Source organism: Anastrepha ludens, chromosome 5 (genome assembly GCF_028408465.1).
Source record: "Anastrepha ludens isolate Willacy chromosome 5, idAnaLude1.1, whole genome shotgun sequence".
In the NCBI taxonomy this organism is placed as follows: Eukaryota; Metazoa; Arthropoda; class Insecta; order Diptera; family Tephritidae; genus Anastrepha; species Anastrepha ludens.
This window is the reverse complement of record NC_071501.1, coordinates 114,960,079-114,980,300: the sequence shown is the minus strand read 5'-3', so window position 1 is coordinate 114,980,300 and position 20,222 is coordinate 114,960,079. Positions and strand designations below refer to the sequence as shown.

Sequence of the window (20,222 nt, the reverse complement as noted above, 5' to 3'; positions counted from 1 at the left end):
GTGAACCTGTCAGTCATATGTTTGTAAACGTTTATTAAAGTGACAAATATTTGCGTGCGCCAAGTATCTCGTTTTGGTTTCGTGGTATTTAAGAGAGAAAATTACTTTGAATTTAATAAAATATAAATTTTCGCAGTTCCTCAATAAAAAAACTATCAAAATGTCGTATATGTTACCACATTTACACAATGGCTGGCAAGTGGACCAGGCCATACTATCAGAGGAAGATCGTGTTGTTGTGAGTTGACTGGACAATTTTCTGGAAACTCAAATGCAATATTATTTATTTCATTTATATTATAATTTTTTCATTACAGGTCATACGTTTTGGCCACGATTGGGATCCTGCTTGCATGAAAATGGACGAAGTCATGTACAGCATTGCGGAAAAAGTGAAAAATTTCGCGGTAATTTATTTGGTGGACATCACTGAGGTGCCCGATTTCAATAAGATGTACGAATTATATGATCCCTGCACAGTAATGTTTTTCTTCCGCAATAAACATATTATGATCGATTTGGGTACGGGCAATAACAATAAAATTAATTGGCCACTCGAGGATAAGCAAGAAATGATCGATATAGTGGAGACAGTGTATAGAGGAGCACGCAAAGGACGTGGTCTGGTTGTGTCACCAAAGGATTATTCCACTAAATACAGATATTAAATAATCGCCAGTTTAGTATTAATGATTTATATGAAAAATTTATACATAAAATATATACAAGCAATGCTCTATGTAACTTTAATCTCATCTATGAACTAAGTATTGTAGTTTTATTTACATCACACGTAAATGAACATGAATTTAAAAATAACATTGACATGCTTTTATTAATAATAATGTGTGGGTGCAAAAAGAAACGTATTTCAATGAAGTGCTTGTAAACTTTTTTCAATAAAAAATATTAGAAATCAACGCCGCCATATTAGTTGTATGTCTGTGATTGCTGCTAGACTTCTTCCAGCGTTTTCAAAACTGGTAGTTAGTGAGGAGACATATTCTAATATATATAAGTCTTGTTCATTCTGGTAACGTAGAACTGGCTGTCGTGGGAACGTTTTTCATCTTTTCATCGGTGGATTTGGACTTATTGAATGCCAACTTGAAAGCGCATACGAATACTTACTAGTGATTCGCAGTGGACAAAGCTACAGACTTGTCAAAATACCGCCATTCGGACAGCGACCGGGTGCCTCCTGATGTCACCCATCCAACACCTACATAACGAGGCACAAATGCTCCCAGTAGTGGAGCACAACAAACTGCTCAGCAAGCAGTTGCTGCTTGGATGTTACCGTAGGTTTCAGCCCTGCAGACACCTGCTTGAGCCTGAGCCGCCTCCCAGGCACGTCAGGAGACACCTCCTAGACTACGCTGACGAAATCCAGGACAAAACTGACCGCAACCTACTGGACCGGACAGTCACCCCTATTATGGTATCCGCCGGATGGTTGCGGAGGGAGTTATACTCGATCCGACAGTATTCGGTATCATAATAAACGTCGGATAAAGCAGTGTGCGTATCGATAATGTGGTTTACGGATCGAATAAAATAGTGGCATCACTGAGAACGTATGCGATTCGCATTTCAAACAAATTTATTCGTTTTTCATTCACGTTATTTGTGTAGCGGATAAGAATAAAATAACGATGAGAGCAATAAAATGTAAGAATAAGCGTTTTATGTTTTTTTATTTTAAACAATTAGTGGAAAATTTCAAAATTTATCTTATTTGTAGAAAGCGTACAACCACCAGGGAGCAATTTAAATACTTAATATCGCATATGAAAGAGCATCCTGACATCGCGAACAATTTTACTAGAAGTGCTCCTAATGAGGTAGAACTTTTTTGGGAAAACGTGCGGGAAGAATTAAATTCATTGGGACCTCCATCGAAAAGTATTGCAGAATGGAAACAGGTTTGTTGTTACTTCAAAAGTTTTTTGAAAATATACTTAATTGCGTTTTAAATGCAGGTATGGTCAGACTTTAAAGCTGCAGTGAAGAAGAAGCTGGCGCATAATAAAAGAGAACAGCAATCAACTGGTGGGGGGGCAAATAGGGAGCTACTCTTATTGTTGTTGGAAGAAGATGTCGCTGCACTCGTTGGCTTAAACGAATGTGTTGGTGGAATTCAAAACACGAAGCAGTTTGGGGCTCCTCGGAGAACTATGCAAAGAAATGAGGACGCAATCGACGTAACCCCATCCACATCAAAGAGAACTCGTGAGGAAAATATTTCACCAAATTTTGCCGATGTTATCGAAGCTACATTTGATATTGAAGATATAGAAAATGAGCCGAGTAGTGCGAATCTACCTCAAAGAAAAAAAAGAGGACGGATCAGCTCGATTTGCTAGATAAGCAAATAAATATTGAACAAAGTTTATGCTCGAAAGTGACAGAAGGTATTGATGCCCAAGAAGGACATTTCAAAAATGTTAACGAGGGCTTGATAAAGTTAAACAAATCGGTTGAGCGACTGGGCGACTACCGGAAAAAAACTAAAGAAATCATGAAAGATTTTCTCGAAGAAGCAAAAATACTCAACCAAGCTATGGAGAAAAATGCTGTTGAAAAGTTGAAAGTGAAGAAAGAGCTATTAAGCCTCGAGCTTGGAGGAATAGATAAACAGTTGGGTCTGTAATAACTGATAAAATGACTGAATACTAGCTTTCTTATTGGATAACTTTTTTTTTGTATCTAGTTTTTAACACATACCATGGAGGTTTTTTAATTTAATTTTTAAGAAATATATATGAATATGAATTAAGATGAATGTAGTTATTATTACAAAAAGCTGCGTAACATCTCATTGCGAATTTGAGTAGCATCAGCTGTGTACCGTTGGGTTTGTATAGGTTCGCCTATATATTCATCACTTTCTTCAACCCCATCTAAATATTCGTTGGAAATCTTGTAATGAATGCGAATGTTATGAAGTGCAGCCGCGACGTTGACAATTTGCGCCACTTTTTCTGGAGCATAGTGTAGTTGGCGAGCAGAAAGCAAACATCGGCACCAATTCTTCCAGACCCCTATTGTCCTTTCAACAATGTTGCGGCCCTTGCTTTTATTAAACCGACTTTCTGGCGTATTTGCTTGAGTGCTACGAAAGGGTGTTATCAACCAGGGTAAAAGTGGATATCCGGAGTCTCCTATGTAAATATTGCGAAGTAAACTATATTATTTTTTTTTATTATTTGGTGTATATTTACCCAACAATCTCGTGCTTCTTTCTCCACTTTCATACAAGGCTTGAAAATAAGTCGAAGCATCACTATTTTCCCAAACAAAAGAATCGTGGCTTGCACCTGCGTACCTACTGTTTACATACCTTATTCGCTGCTTATGGTCACATATTATATCTTAAGCCGCACAATAGATTAGTGAACTAATTTAGTCTGACTTTAACAATTAACTTACTATCATTGCATTTATACTATAATATCCTTTTCTATTATAGTAAAGGTGCGCATTCTCTCCAGTTGGTTTTAAAATTTTTATAAGGGTACCGTCTACACACATAATTATTCCCGGAATTGTCGTTTTTTCAAAAAAATATATTTTGGCCTCTAGCTTTTCACTGTCCGTCATGACTAGGCTTATCCATCTAGGACATAATGTACCCTCTAAGTTATTTAAAACATCTGAAAGTACTGTAGAAATTGTTGTTGCCATTCCTATGTTAAAATCTTGTCCAGTACCATTTTGATAGCCCCCTTCGGCCAAAAACTTTAAGCATGCTTCAAGCTAAGCTTTGGTGATATCGACCATGCTCTTCGAACGGGAGGCATTTTTCCATTCAATATGTTCAAAATATATTCAAATGCTGCTTTATTAAGCCGAAAACCTTCAAAAGGAGCTCACATTATCGTAACTCTACGTACATATACCGCAACGAAAAGCTTACACATCATCATGAACCGGAGTACATCATCAGCAGTATCCCTAACTTTATGGCGGCTTCGCCTTAAATTACCTCTTGCATTTTCACCAAAATCCAGGTAAAAGAATATACACCCCTATTATGGTATCCGCCGGATGGTTGCGGAGGGAGTTATACTCGATCCGACAGAATTCGGTATCATAATAAACGTCGGATAAAGCAGTATGCGGATCGATAATGTGGTTTACGGATCGATTAAAAAAAATGGCATTACCAACAACGCATTCAATACGCGTTTCAAACAAATTTACTCGTTTCTCATCCGCAGGTCATTGTGTTGCGGATATTATTATAATAAAGATGGAGAGCAATAAAATGTAAAGAAAAACATTTTTATTTGTTTTTTTTTTCGGATTATATATATTGGCAAAATTTATACAAATGGCAAAATTTATATTTTTTAGGAAACGCACAACCACCAGAGAGCTTTCCAGCTTGGAGGAATAGATAAACAGTTGGGTCTGTAATAACTGATAAAATGACTGAATACTAGCTTTCTTATTGGATAACTTTTTTTTGTAACTAGTTTTTAACGTATACCATGGAGGTTTTTTAATTTATTGTAATTTTTAAGAAATATATATGAATATGAATTAAGATGAATGTAGTTATTATTACAAAAAGCTGCGTAACATCTCATTGCGAATTTGAGTAGCCTCAGCTGTGTACCGTTGGGTTTGTATAGGTTCGCCTACATATTCATCACTTTCTTCAACCCCATCTAAATATTCGTCGGAAATCTTGTAATGAACGCGAATGTTATGAAGTGCAGCCGCGACGTTGACAATTTGCGCCACTTTTTCTGGAGCATAGTGTAGTTGGCGAGCAGAAAGCAAACATTGACACCAATTCTTCCAGACTCCTATTGCCCATTCAACAATGTTGCGGCCCTTGCTTTTATTAAACCGACTTTCTGGCGTATTTGCTCGAGTGTTACGAAAGGGTGTTATCAACCAGGGTAAAAGTGGATATCCGGAGTCTCCTAATATATGTAAAATATTGCGACGTAAACTATATTATTTTTTTTTATTATTTGGTGTATATTTACCCAACAATCTCGTGCTTCTTTCTCCACTTTCATACAAGGCTTGAAAATAAGTCGAAGCATCACTATTTTCCCAAACAAAAGAATCGTGGCTTGCACCTGCGTACCTACTGTTTACATACCTTATTCGCTGCTTATGGTCACATATCTTAAGCCGCACAATAGATTAGTGAACTAATTTAGTCTGACTTTAACAATTAACTTACTATCGTTGCATTTATACTATAACATCCTTTTCTATTATAGTAAAGGTGCGCATTCTCTCCAGTTGGTTTTAAAATTTTTATATGAGAACCGTCTACACACATAATTATTCCCGGAATTGTCGTTTTTTCAAAAAAATATCTTTTGGCCTCTAGCTTTTCACTGTCCGTCATGACTAGGCTTATCCATCTAGGACATAATGTACCCTCTAAGATATTTAAAACATCTGAAAGTACTGTAGAAATTGTTGACTGCGCCATTCCTATGTTAAAATCTTGTCCAGTACCATTTTGATAGCCCCCTTCGGCCAAAAACCTTAAGCATGCTTCAAGCTTAAGCCTTGGTGATATCGACCATGATCTTCGAACGGGAGGCATTTTTCCATTCAATATGTTCAAAATATATTCAAAGGCTGCTTTATTAAGCCGAAACTGTTTTAAAAACCTTCAAAAGGAGCTCACATTATCGTAACTCTACGTACATATACCGCAACGAAAAGCTTACGCATCATCAGGCAACCGGAGTACATCATCAGCAGTATCCCTAACTTTTTGGCGGCTTCGCCTTAAATTACCTCTTGTATTTTCACCAAAATCCAGGTAAAAGAATATAGTATCCATATTTTGCGCTAAACAAAAATTTATTTGTGCTTTGAAAATTTAAACAGCTGATTGTGTTGATAACAAAGTTTACGGATTGTAATGCAGTGCATTCGTCGGTGTTCATAATACAGTTTAAAGAAAAAAGTGAGTCGAGTGCGGATCGAGTCAACTCCCGCCGCAGTTCATCCGTCGTTTAACATAATCACCATGATAGTATCCATATTTTGCGCTAAACAAAAATTTATTTGTGCTTTGAAAATTTAAACAGCTGATTGTGTTGATAACAAAGTTTACGGATTGTAATGCAGTGCATTCGTCGGTGTTCATAATACAGTTTAAAGAAAAAAGTGAGTCGAGTGCGGATCGAGTCAACTCCCGCCGCAGTTCATCCGTCGTTTAACATAATCACCATGAGTATTTAGACAGTCAATAAACGACATTCACCGGGAGACCGTTACCACCTTCATGAACTCCCGTCCTGTGAATGCCGTAATCGGAGTCCAACCACCACCTGTTGCAGACGAAGAGCTCCAGCTTCCTCGTGAGACTCGTGTAACACTGGCACAACTACGTTCTGGATACTGTAGCAGGTTAAACTCCTACATATCCAGAATCGACCCCGACATACCAAACACATGTCCGGCATGTGAAGGTACTCCGCACGACACTAACCATCTCTTCACATGCCCCCCTAAACCGACTCATCTAACCCCCCTCTCCATCTGGACCCAACCTGTCGAAACAGCATGTTTCCTGGGCCTACCCCTAGATGAGCAAGACGAAGACGAACGATGATGTGCCTACACTGACAGGGCTACCTATGCTGTTAAAACAACAACAACAACAACTTACTTTTTAATAGCATTGATTGTTATAGCGCCATTGTCTTTCACGGCAGTCGCGTCATATCATTGTTGATCGGCGGCGCGCGGAATTTTCAATGCTTCAGCTGACGGTCTTCCCACCGCTATAAACGCAGCTGACTATCATTATTATATTTTCATATGTGTCCAAAATTATGTAAACAAATTTCAATCGGCATAAAGTACCATAGTTTTACTTTTTAATTTATTTTACAAGTTCGCCTGTTCAGCTGAAGTATTTTCCTCCCTCTACGGCGCTGCTGACTATTTTTTTTTTTAACACACTTTTATTAGGTCGGGTTGTATGTATGTAAGTATGTATGTATGTATGTATGTAACGGAATCTTTGAGCTTAATTTTCACTGGCTCCTAAAAATCTGATCGACTTGAAATTTTGCACACCTATCAATGCATATCGATGACAATGCAATAATTTGATAAAAGTTTTCCATTATCCTTATTAGGATAGCCAGGATTAATATTTTCTTTTTTTACCTGTGGGCAAAAAGTAAGGTGAATTTGGTTGTAAAATGAAAAATCTTTATTTATTCTTGTAAATCAATTTCATCCCCTTCAAAATAATCCCCTTTCGATAAAAAACACCTATGCCAACGATTTTTCCAATCCCCGAAACATGCCAAATAGTCCATTTCCGGTATAGCCATCAGCACCTTCTTCGATTCAGCTTCTATCTCCTCAATCGACTCGAAACGCGTTCCCCGGAGTAGCCTCTTGAGTTTTGGGAATAGCCAGAAGTCACACGGAGCCAAATCAGGCGAATACGGTGGTTGCGGAACGATATGCGTGGAATTTTTGGCGAAATGGTCACGAAGAACGAGTACAGTGTGAGACGGTGCATTATCATGATGCAAAACCCAAGAGTTGTTGGCCCATTATTCTGGTCTTTTTAGATGAATTGCTTCACGTAAACGACGTATAACGCTCAAACAATATTCCTAATTAACAGTTTGGCCAGGTGGATGGAATCCATAGTGCACCACACCACGAAAATCGAAAAAAACTGGCCAATGGAGTGGGGTAGCCGTTTCTCAGGCTCCTTCCACAATCCCGATTACTTCTTTATCACGGCCGATAACTGCATAGCTTTAGACTCACAGTCGATAAGAAAGGAATTAAATATAACACGAATATATCGAATCATTAATTCACTGACTGCAAGCATAACAATAATTTTCATTCATAATAATAATTAGTTTAAAAAAAAAAACACTAAAAAACAAGCTTTTTTGCTAATCGAACTAAAAAGTAGAAAATAAAAAATAGTTTAAAAAAACTAAAAAACACGCTTTTATTTGCTAATCGAACTAAATAGTAGAAAATAAAAAATAGTTTAAAAAACTAAAAAACACGCTTTTATTGCTAATCGAACTAAAAAGAAGAAAATAAATTTTTATGACAAAGGGACCTATAATGAAGTAATAGCAAATCGAACGATCAGTCATAGTCAACTACCTCAGAACAGAATTATAACAAAAATTAATATACAAATAGAGTAATTCAAATTAGAGTTAAAAGCGTGGGATGCATTTTGCTTCACTTTCATAACCCTCTGTACATAGGTAGTTGCCAATAGAATGATTGTAATATTTACTACATCAAGCATCCCACGCTTTTAACTCTAATTTGAATTACTCTATTTGTATCTTAATTTTTGTTATAATTCTGTTCTGAGGTAGTTGACTATGACTGATCGTTCGATTTGCTATTACTTCATTATAGGTCCCTTTGTCATTAAAATTTATTTTCTTCTTTTTAGTTCGATTAGCAATAAAAGCGTGTTCTTTAGTTTTTTAAACTATTTTTTATTTTATTCTACTAAATGTCAACAATACACAAAAAAAATTTCAGCCGGTATTAAATGAGTTGTTGAAATTTTTTTTCGACACGTTTCGCAGCATCCCACGCCCCATTTTACTTCTATCACCCCACGCAAATGAATGAAGACACATTTCTACAATGTACGTATGTATGTAATAGTTGTTTATTCTGTCACAATTTAATTTGATTTATTAATTTACCCTTTTTTTCTTAAATCTACAACGCTAACATTCACATAAACTCGCTTTTGTTTTTCTGTTTTCTTTGCTTAGTTTTTCCTTTAGTTAATTATTGTTACATTTATTACTTTCTTTATAACACTTAACTAAGATTAATAATAATTTTTTTACTAATAACATTTTTATTTTATTAGGATTTCGTTTCTTAAACAAATTTTTTGATTCATTGTATTGCATTTCTATGATTTTTTCTTTGTTTATCAAAAGTCGTTCTAAATTTAAACTTGCAAACTTTTTTCGAATTCGAATAATTTCCAAAACTTAATCATCATTTTTAAATGTAAACATATTTGTTGAAGCTTTTAAAAATAAATTCTCTATAGTGGAATTGCAGCTGCTGCGTAATGAGAAATAATTTCATGCGGATTAGTTTTCAATAACTTTCGTGTAAAAAGGCTTTTCGATTTAAATGAGGAAAGTAGTTTTTATAAAATTTATATAGTTTAACAAAGTTTTATAAAATTTAATTTTATTGAAGAATAAATCGAAATTAATTTGAAAGAAAGAGGGGTAAGTAAGGTAAAATAAAATAAAATGAAATAAAATAAAAAAAGTGAAATGAAGTTAAATTAAACCAAATGAATAAATAAATGAAAATTAATTTAAAAAACAAAATGAAGTAAAACAAAAAATAAAGTAAAAAAAAATTAAGTAAAATAAAATTAAAAAAAAATTAAATTAAAAAAACGAAGTAAAATAAAAATATATAAACAAATTAAATAAAATGACATAAAATTAAATGTACCGAAATAAAATTACAATAACACCTAATCTTCTGCACGTACGGCCCATTTTTCCAGTTCTTAAAATTCTATTGCAAATGGCTTTTGGAAGGGAATCGCAAATGTTTTTGTTGTAAAGTCTGATGTTTCAATTGCATAATGAAGTAAAATTAAATGTAATAAGAAAAATTTAAATGAAGTAAAATTAAATTTAATAAAATTCAATTAAAATAAAGCTTTATTTTCTGCACGCACGACGCTTTTCACTTTTCGAAATTCTGTAGCAAATGGCTTTTGGCAGAGTTTTGCAACTATTGTTGTTGCAAAGACTGATGCTTCAGTTAAATAATGAAGTAAAAATAAATTTAATAAAATAACAGCCACTTTGCAATTCGGTTATGGAAAATTTCATGAAGAGACTATTGTCCTGTGGTCGTGGTCGTGGTGGCCATTTGCCTGATGTTATTTTGCACTATTAATGGCACACCTTGCTTTTTATAATGAAATAAGCATCCGATCATTTATTATTAAAAAATAGCATTTTTCTTTGAATATCAAAATAACTCCTCTTATTGGAAGACCCTTTACATTTGTTCAAGTATTTTAAAATGATCGAAATGAGTCGTGGAAAGTCGAACTAAACATTGAACTCAAATTTCACTTTAAAAACATTTTTTGAGTATAGCCGATAGCCCTGGTAGCTAGTGCTGTAAATTATTGATTTATAATTTGAATTATAATTTAATAGATAAATAAAAATAATAATAATAGCAGCAAGAAAATTCTTAAATCTCTAATGAGATATAATAAATAAAAAATATAATAAGTAATAATTAAAAAGAGAAGTGAGATATCCTCCATACAACAGTAATATTTTATAATTCTATAACAAATAACAAAATAAAAAAACACTAAACACAAAAGTGCCAATACGCCTTGCAGTTCAAAGCTACCATCGTGCATGGTGAAAATGGAGGGGGAGAGTGGCGTGGGAATAATAATAATAATTTTTTGAGTAACCCATCCCTCACAATTCTCTTCGTCGCTTCTTTAAATGTGCTAATATTCGTTGGTAACCTAAACTTTGCTGCCAAAATTTGTCTGTCTGTATGTGTTATGTTAGCAACTGTTATTAAAATTGTTGTTGTTTTCTTGTTATTATCCAACATCATGTTTTTAATGCTTTGTCTTTCTTATTATATTTTTTATGATCCTCATTTATGTTTAGTCGATTTTCTTCGTTTCAATATTTCTTTATTTTTCAATTATTTTTTGCTATTTTCATTTATTTCATTTCGATTGAATTTGGTTTTTTCTATTAACTCAATATCCGTATATAATTAACAGGCCTATTTTTTTTTTGTTTGTTTTGAGTTTTAAGATCTTCAACATGTGTATTCTTACTACGAATAGTTCAGCTAAGTTTTCATAACTATATTTGTATTTTTTAATTGAATGTTGCTTCAATTTTTCAATTTGCTTAATATTATTTTAAATTACTTATTTTTTATTTTTTATTTTTTGTTTTTCATTTTATGATTCTTAGTTAACATGCTAGTAATGATCTTCAGCAATTTTTAAATTACGATTTATTGCAATTGCAACTTTGTTCTTTTTTCTTTGTCTATTCCCAAATACATACATATGTATGTATGTACAGGTATGTACATTAGTTTTGATTTCCTTATTGTTTTCGTTTGAAATATTTTATGAATTTCTGTACAAGTTGTAAAAATGTGGCGTGCGTTTTATACGATTCGCACAATGAGTGTCTGTGTGTATACGTGCCTTTATGAAAGGTCGCAGAGACCTGTCGGATACAATAAGAATAAACCAATATAAAAAGAAGTAAAACCAATATATGTAAAGAAAGTGGAATGAGTTAAAAAAATAGTTCGCCAATATAAGAAAAGTTTCCAAGTCAAATCTATAAGATAAAATTATACGAAAAATCAAAAAAAAAATTTCATTTAATGAACAAAACGAAATGCACTAAAAAGAAAATCGAACCATTGGTTTAAAACTAAAACAATTTAACTCAATCCAAAAAATTACACTATGAAGCTAAATGAGGAGCTGCCGTAGTAGCAGTTTAGACGAGTTTCGATCTCACGGCAGTCGGTCAAGGACTGTCACTTCAGCAGCATTCCCCATGTTTATGCTGCTACAATAACAATAAGTACAGTTTTACGTCAATATACATTTTGATCTCACAGATAGTGTAATACCCTGGAGTTTTGTGGATTTTCATTCCGCCATTTTAATTAAATTAAAAATATATATACAGGGTGAACGATATGAAGTGTTACCAACTTCACACTGCTTGTATCTGTAAAACAGCTCATGACATCAACGTCAAAATTGTTCTAATGGCAGTTCAATATATTGTTTATAAGCCATCAAAAGTATTTGCGTCTGTTTTGTTAAATTCATTGTGTTTTGTGATGAAAAAAATTTCCCAATTGAGCAGTTCATAAACACTCAAAACGATCGTGTTTACTTGACCGAACGCTCATACGAGAATTTGAGCCTACGTATGGCCACTCGAAGCAATTTCCCATCGCAAGTAATGGTTTGGGCCGCAGTGACCGCTGATGGATGGTCTCCAGTCGTTTTTATCGAGCCTGTTTTAGAAGCTGCTTTAGAGCCGTGGACACGCAAACATTTCGGTTGTGGACCATGGACGTTCCAACAGGACTCGGCACCGTCTCATAAAGCTCGTGTGAACCAAGAATGGTTAAAAAATCATGTTCCACACTTCATTTCGTCCACACAATGGCTTTCGCATTCGCCAGACGCAAGTCCGATGGACTATTCCATCTGGTCCATTTTGGAGAGCAAGGTGAGGACTAAAAAATATGCCAGTATGGATGCGCAGAAAAAAGCGATTATACGAGAATGGACCAAATTAACCTCAAGATCACATTCGTGCAGCATGGAACACAGTTTTTGACCGTTTGAAGGCTATATTCAAGGCAAAAGGTGGTCATATCGAGCTGAAGTGAATATATGTTAAAATTGTAATCATATTTGAACAATTTTGTCTTTGAAATCAATGAAAACTAATTTCACACAAAAAAGTTATGGTGTTTTGAATAGATAACACTTCATATCGTTCACCCTTTATATACATATGTATACATGCTTTCCATCACTTTTATCCAATGAAGTAACTTAGCAAATGTATATACAGGTTATGGGGGCTTGTCCGATCAAAGGCTATTGCTTGAGTGAACCAACCCTGTCCATATCGGTGCAAACTGTCACAGCAATTATGATTTATAAGTACATACATGTTTTCCTTTAGCTCCTAGTGGAGCATAAGGCATCAAACAAGAATTATTATGGCCTACTGAAGTTACGGTAATCTGTAGTAGTGCTCCAGACATCAATCACACTATCATTATTTGATAAATAGCCATAGACTAACGCCCGATTTAGAACACCTACATACAATTATTGCTATTGCATATCACCAAAATAAGCCTACATTTCTCAGCTGCTGCAGCTGTTGTTGTGAATCAAGAGAATCCATATAGCCTGATGGCTCTGTTGTACACAGTTCTGAAGCTCATGAAACGTTGTTATTTCAGTTTGAATAGTGAGTAAATATCTGAAGGTCCACATTCGCTCATTTACTTCAAAAGTGAAAAAAGAAAAAATGTTGCTAAGTATGTAGAAATTACCAAAAAAGATCTTCTTTACGTTGTGCAGAAAATGCATGGCGATAGGTCTACTCATTAAGCAAATAATTTGTAACAATTGTTTTTGTTACAATTCTTACAAATTATCAACTTTGGTGTTCATGTATGTATACAAAAAACTTGCAAAGTAGGGGAAACTGTTGCTCTCTCATCTCATGACATTGAATTTTGAGATGAAGTGGCAAGTTTTTACTGGATAAATTTTTAAGATTTTGCATGTGAGAAAAACAGTTGAGCACAAAGTGAAAATAACCACGAATTAAAATTTGCGAATAGAGTCTAAATTAAAAAATAAAATTCTGATTAAAATGGAGAATGTAAGTAAATACCTATATTTGAAATAAATTTTATAAGGTTTGTTTGAAGTCATATATTCAATGGGAAACGGTAGATATAGAGGTACTATGTACTTCGGAATCACATCCTCCCGTCACCATTGCTACAGTCTCCGAAATACAAATCCAAAGCATTGAAAGTACATTTTTTGTTTTCTCTTTGAAAGCGAATTCTCAGAAATTAAGTTACTGGATAATTTTTACGTGAACAAACCTGATATCTATTAACATTAGACGTCATTAGATGAAAATATATCTTTACTTTTACTTGACGGCTTGTTTCTCGATATTTCGGTTTTTTGAATTATGACACTATTGGAGTGAACGATATTTTTTTTTAATAAAAATCGCTATTGGAAAAAATCGCTTTGAAGAGAATTATTCGTGAACAGGTTTATTGGGCCTGATCTCCAAATATTGCTTTGAAGGAATGTGGGTGATGAAGAAACCACTTAACTGTACACTGCTCCGTTGAATCTCGCATAACGATCATTTCGAACGAATTTCTGGTCGAGCACTCGAAATATATCAACGCATAATTACCGCATTTACCTGTTTTTGGCTTTGCAAACGTCATTGCATTTGAGGCACCAATAGCATTTTGAATTCGTTTCAAAAATGTGTGGAAGGTTGAATTATGCGTTAAGTGTAGTATTAAGTAATGGGCCTACCTTGAAGACGATGCTACAATTTTGAATGACTGTATAATGCCTTGTGTTCTATTGACCAATTCTTAGTATTTTTATTTTGATGAAATGCATTTATCCCCACATTTCCACAGTCGGATTATAATTGGCACATATCGCCTTGCTGTGGAATAGCAAAACTCAAGTAACATGTAAATCAAAAGAACGAACACCATTTTTTTCCATTGTCAAAGCAGTAAATATATTTACATACATACATATGTATGTGCGCAAGCTAACAAAAAAAATTGTTTGCTTCAGAATTTTATTTGAATATATTTTTTTTTAATTTGAGTAGAAGCGATTGAATACTGCGCCAGCAGCTACAGTGTGTGTAGATGCAAAACAGCGGGATGTTTCCAGGAATATATGACGTGATTAATATTTACTTCAAACAAAGGCGCTTTTTTAAAACTCAAAAGTACAGCCCGTCAACAGAAATCTAAATTTTTATTGTTATGCTTTTGCTCGCCGATAATTCAATGGCGACTATTTCATTGAAAGTTTTTTCCATTTTTAAATATTTGGGTGCACTAATTATTTCATAATTTTTAAAAGCTAAGTAGTTCTTTAGGTTTTTCCATTGTATCGCCAGCCTGTATCTTCAAGAATTTCAATCCTTTATTTTGCTGTCGCATTACCACTACCTGTTAAAATTCGTGATAATAGGCCTCTTCTATTCATCACTCCTCTGCTCGCTATCTCGCTGCTCGACTAACTTGATGACAAATTTGATTCGTGGCTAGCGTGTATGGCTATTCCTCATAAAACTGGTATAACTCACTATCTTACCACCAAATTTATACCAGTTGCTTCATCTATTCACCACTTACTAACGCTTGGTGAAAAGAATAGGTCTAATTGTAATATAAGTTGTATTCAACCATACCTACAATCTACGCCACATTTGCAGATCAGCCAGTATTACCTTACCTACACTATATAATTTATCGTTTATATTTTTAACGTTGCAGCGCAAAAAACACACAAATAATACATCCAACAAAACAAAACGAACAGCGCCCAAATAGCAGGTAAGAGAGAAGTAGCAGAGTAACATAAGCGAGAGCGCACATTAATAATTTCACAAGTAGTGCTCCAGCAGCAGGTGCATCCAAAGATCAATATTCGATCCTGAGTTATATGTTAGCTATATAAGCTACGATGAATAGAAATGCCTGAGGATGTGCATTTAGTTGGATACGCAGATGGCATTGCAGCTGTAATAATCGCTCGAAAAACTGACGAAGAAAAAAGGAAGGTAAATCAGGTGATGATCCGAGTGCAGACATGACTAGAGATTAAAACTGGCCACAGAGAAAACAGAAGTAATTCTTCTAACCAACAGACGTGTTCCATTTGAAGTAAATGTACAAGTACTCCATGCCACTTTATCGACAAAAAGAGTAATCAAAGACCTAGGAGTGCAACTCGACTCAAGATTAACTTATTGGGCGCATATAAATCGTGCTCCCAAAGTAAGCGGCATGTTCAGTAAGCTCATGGCAAAGCTTGGAGGTCCAACTCAGAACAAGGGAAAACTTTTAATGGACACGACAAACACGATTCTTCTATACGGATACGAAAAACTGTACAATGCCTGTGCAATGTACCTGCGCTCTCAGAGTAGCTTCTTCATATCAGAAGCAGCGGTTTTAGTTATCAGCGGAACCATTAGATAGATTTTCAAGCTTAAGAGCGCAAAGGATAATAGGAGGCAAAAATGTCAGGAACTCCAGGACCCAGCTTCTTTGACATTAGAATTAAAACGTTCACACTTTGGCAGGCAAGATGGGACTCTGAACGGTATGGTAGATGGACGGCGAGACTAATATCGAATTTAAAAAAGTGGGTAGAAAGAAAGTACGGTAAAGTTAATTATAACCTCACACAATTTTTGTCCAGGCACGAGTCCGTTCGCAAGTATTTGTGGCGAATGGGAAAGGTGGACCTTCCAAATTGTATTTATAGCGACACCGAACACGATGCTGCTAGAGGTGGAACACAAAGAGAACAGGTCTGCAACGAGCTATTGGTGTATTGACACCTCAAGAAATAATAGAGGAAATGATAATGGGCGAAGAAAAATCGAATGTTGTTGTAAATTTCGTAGAGTAAATTATCCGAAAATAGAGGCGTGAAATGGAAACTTATGCTGCAGAGCATTAAGCATATGTTTTTCAAAACAGGCGACCCTGGATGTAGAATGAGTAAGTAAATGTAAGAGGCGTCCTAATTCTTGGACGTCTACCTCTTGCTCTGAGCTAAAAGCAGTAACAAAACGTAGCTTGGAGCGCAGTAAAATATCTGCTCCTGCATTTTGAGCGACCTGCTCTACTACTCATCTGTTCAAGTACAGAGTAGTAGCGAGAGCAAATATGAAATAGCGGAACAATTTCAGTCACAGCGGAGAAGAGTAAAATAATTGTAAATTTATAGAGAATTTGTTTGGTTTTGCTTCCTAATGTAAAAGCAAAGTTCTTCCCTTAATGTGTGTGTATATATATGTATGTATATGAATGAATGCGTTTACGCGCCGTACGGTATAAAAGGTATGTAGGTATGCACGATTATGCGTATGTTTGCATGCATATCTCGTATGCAAGTATGTAAATCTCGTATGTAACAGATAACCGATATTTTTATATTTATTTGCTTATACTTCATTTTGAATTTATGATAATTTTTTTTTGTTTTTTTATTTTTTTATTATCTTCAATTATCTTCAATTATTTTCAATTTCATTATTACTTTCGATTATTTTGAATTTTTTTGTTATCTTCAAATATTTTGAATTTTTTATTTTATTTTATTCCTAACATTAAGGTACCAGTGTGTTGGCTTTAAGGACTACATATATCTCATATGCGGTTTAGATACATATGTACATATATATAAAATAGTATGTTCTACATATTTATCTATGGTTGTATGAGTTTCAGTGAGGACGTCGAGCTTATGAAATTTCATAGAAAAATACGATAGATTTTATTGTTTACGATTTTATACGAAATCTAATCAGTTGTTTTTTGTTTCTGTTTTTTTTTTTTTTGGTTGCAAATTTTCATAGGTATCAATGCATGCATTTGTTGTAAATGTGTTTGTATCTAATGTACGTATGTACACATGTCACTATATAGTAGGTGGGATAAACTAGGAATAAGTCTATACAAAGTATAAAGTATACTAACTACTACAGCACACAATTTAAATACAATACATACATACATTTGTATGTACGACATATGCATGTACGAACGTCACGTATGTCATTTGGATGGCGCGGAAGTACATACGAATACACAGTTACTAATTTTACATAATTCAGGTTTAGTTTTAATTTTTAATTTTTTTATTTTTTTTCATTTTTATGTATAAGTTTCTTATTTATATTAGATTTCCACTGATTTGTATTATCTCATACTTATTTTTCTCATACACCATTTTTCTTCGTTTTTAATAAAATTTGCGTTAATTTTTATTTATTTCTTTATAATTTTTGGGTTTCGTGCAATTTCTCTACTTAAGTTATCTACATACCTAAAGTTATGTCATAGATACATACATACATTTGCATGTAATTGTTCTTATTGGTTTTAGAGCTTTATTTTCTCAGGTATATGCACTTTGGGTGGGTTTGAAGGAAGGCATGAAGAGAAGTCCTAATAGTTTCTATTCGTTATATGATACATACATATATGTATTTATATGTTTTTTTTAATCTATTTTCCGCTAAGCACTTTCTATGAAGAGAGAAAACTAAAATCTGTTCTGAACTTTTCCTTCTTGAAACAGATAACAAACTGAAACCGTTCGAAAAATGTGCGTTTTTCAACTTTGAGGCACACAATTCATATATATTTTGCAATATTAAGTAATTTTAATATTTTCTGAAACTTTTGGTTTTGTTTTTTGTTACATTGTGCTTTGTCACTGTAGCGCCAAATCAAACGTAAAATTGGAAATTCGTTATACGTAGAAATGTTATAGTTAGTGAAATTATTCTACATTCTATAATAGTCCCTAAAGTTGTTGCATTTTCTTATTATTTTTTTATTTTATTTTATAGTTTTACTCCTTTTACACGCGTATGTATGTATAGTAAAGATTTTATAAAGACATTTCAACATAAATCCGTGAACTAAACGAAACTTAAAAAGCTCGATACAAAAATGCATCGCTACTTTATGACTCGATTAGTGAGCGCCTATCAGAATTAAGTTATCTAAGTTCCTCAAACATTAACTATGACATAGCCAATCCTTAACTAAGTGGCGTCTAAAAGCCTAGACAGGTTGCGGCGTTAATCTTGATAACCGGTGCAGTTAATTTGATTGAATTTGTAGTGTGACAGACGGTTCCTACGCGGATTAGAGAACAGCTGATTTGTTAATTGAAGAGTTTTGTTAGTAAAAAATGGATTGCAGGCGACAAATACGGGTATTACCAGCGGCCGCCGTAGCCGAATGGGTTGGTGCGTAACTACCATTCGGATTCCACAGAGAGGAATATTGGTTCGAATCTCGGTGAAAACACCAAAATTAAGAAAAACATTTTTCTAATAGCGGTCGCCCCTCGGCAGGCAATGGCAAACCTCCGAGTGTATTTCTGCCATGAAAAAGCTCCTCATAAAAAAAATAACTGCCGTTCGGAGTCGGCTTGAAACTGTAGGTCCCTCCATTTGTGGAACAACATCAAGACGCACACCACAAATAGGAGGAGGAGCTCGGCCAAACACCCAAAAAGGGTGTACGTGCCAATTATATATGTATATATATATATATAGCTGCCCTGATATTAAAAAATAATTATTTATTTAAAAAAATCTTAAATTGCAATTTCTCAAACTGCTCGGAAATATCAAAATAAAGTAATGTAATTTCAAATGTTTTAGTGCAAGCTAGCGTTGCAGCCAGTATTTCTTGTCCTTCTCTTTAAAAATTGCATTATTTTTCATTCACAATATACACTAACTGTCATTTTTCGGCAATGTTGTCATCGAAAATTCCCCTAATCGGCTTAAATTGTGAGAATTAAGTCTAATTGTCAATCCGCATTAGTTGCGCTTAATTTCTGTGTTAATTCCGAATTAAGTTGGTAATCCCTATTAACGCCACCGTCTGTCTGGCTATAAGAGAGAAGAAATCCTGATGGAGAATGCATGAATGCATGAATGGATGAATGCATATTAATATTATTGCGCCAAAATTTTAAGTTGAACGGCGCGAAATATACGAAATTTTGGGTATTTGAGCATCCGTTGCTCCAAGTCGGGTTTCTATATCTGCTCGACTTTGAAACATTTTTCGAAAACTTGTTATTTTTGAAGTCCAGTTGTTGGAAATTTTTCATAGTACCTCTTCACATAATTCACTAGATATCCCTGGGAGCTCCTTTTTTAATCTATTAATTTTACAAAAAAAAAGAAATTATACATATAAGTACATTTATATATATATATAATATATATATATATAGATATATATACATATATATACAATGCGCTTTAAACCTTTTTGGCTGTTTGGCTGGGCTCCTCCTCCAATTTGTGGCGTCTTGATGATGTTAAGCCGACTTTGAACGGCAGATATTTTTTATGAAGAGCTGTTTTCATAGAAGAAATGCACCAGGAAGTTTGCCATTGCCTGCCTAGGGACGATTGCTATTAGGAAAAACTTTTTCTTTTGGATTTTCATGCACGAATATTCGAACCTACGCACTTCCAAATGATATTTAGGAGAATTTTTTTTAGTGAAAATCGATTTTTTGGCTTCCAAATATTGCTTAAAATTTAAAAATTGAAAAAAGCAAAAAACACGTCTTAGGGATATCTCGAGAAAAATCCTCTTCACCAAATGCATTTTGATTTTTTTGTAAAAATCGATTTTTTGGCTTCCAAATACCATGAAAAAATTTGGAAAGCGAAAAAAGTTATCCTCATAAGGATATCTCGGGAAAAATCCTCTTCACCAAATGCATTTAGAGTTTTTTGTGAAAACCGGTTTTTTGGCTTCCGAGTGTCACTAAA

The 20,222-nt window shown here is 34.3% G+C and overlaps 2 protein-coding genes across 2 annotated transcripts; both read left to right on the top strand.

Annotated features, from left to right (window-relative positions):
• Nucleotides 1–10: 10 nt before the first annotated feature.
• LOC128863229 (thioredoxin-like protein 4A) lies at nt 11–763 on the top strand. The gene is made up of 2 exons (XM_054102280.1): nt 11–238; nt 318–763. Exons 1-2 carry the CDS (start codon nt 161–163, stop codon nt 666–668), a joined length of 429 nt encoding a protein of 142 aa, XP_053958255.1. The 5' UTR covers nt 11–160; the 3' UTR covers nt 669–763.
• An 802-nt stretch (nt 764–1,565) lies between these two features.
• LOC128864849 (uncharacterized) lies at nt 1,566–2,653 on the top strand. The gene is made up of 4 exons (XM_054104608.1): nt 1,566–1,671; nt 1,745–1,925; nt 1,983–2,310; nt 2,406–2,653. Exons 2-4 carry the CDS (start codon nt 1,791–1,793, stop codon nt 2,651–2,653), a joined length of 711 nt encoding a protein of 236 aa, XP_053960583.1. The 5' UTR covers nt 1,566–1,671; nt 1,745–1,790.
• Nucleotides 2,654–20,222: the final 17,569 nt, after the last annotated feature.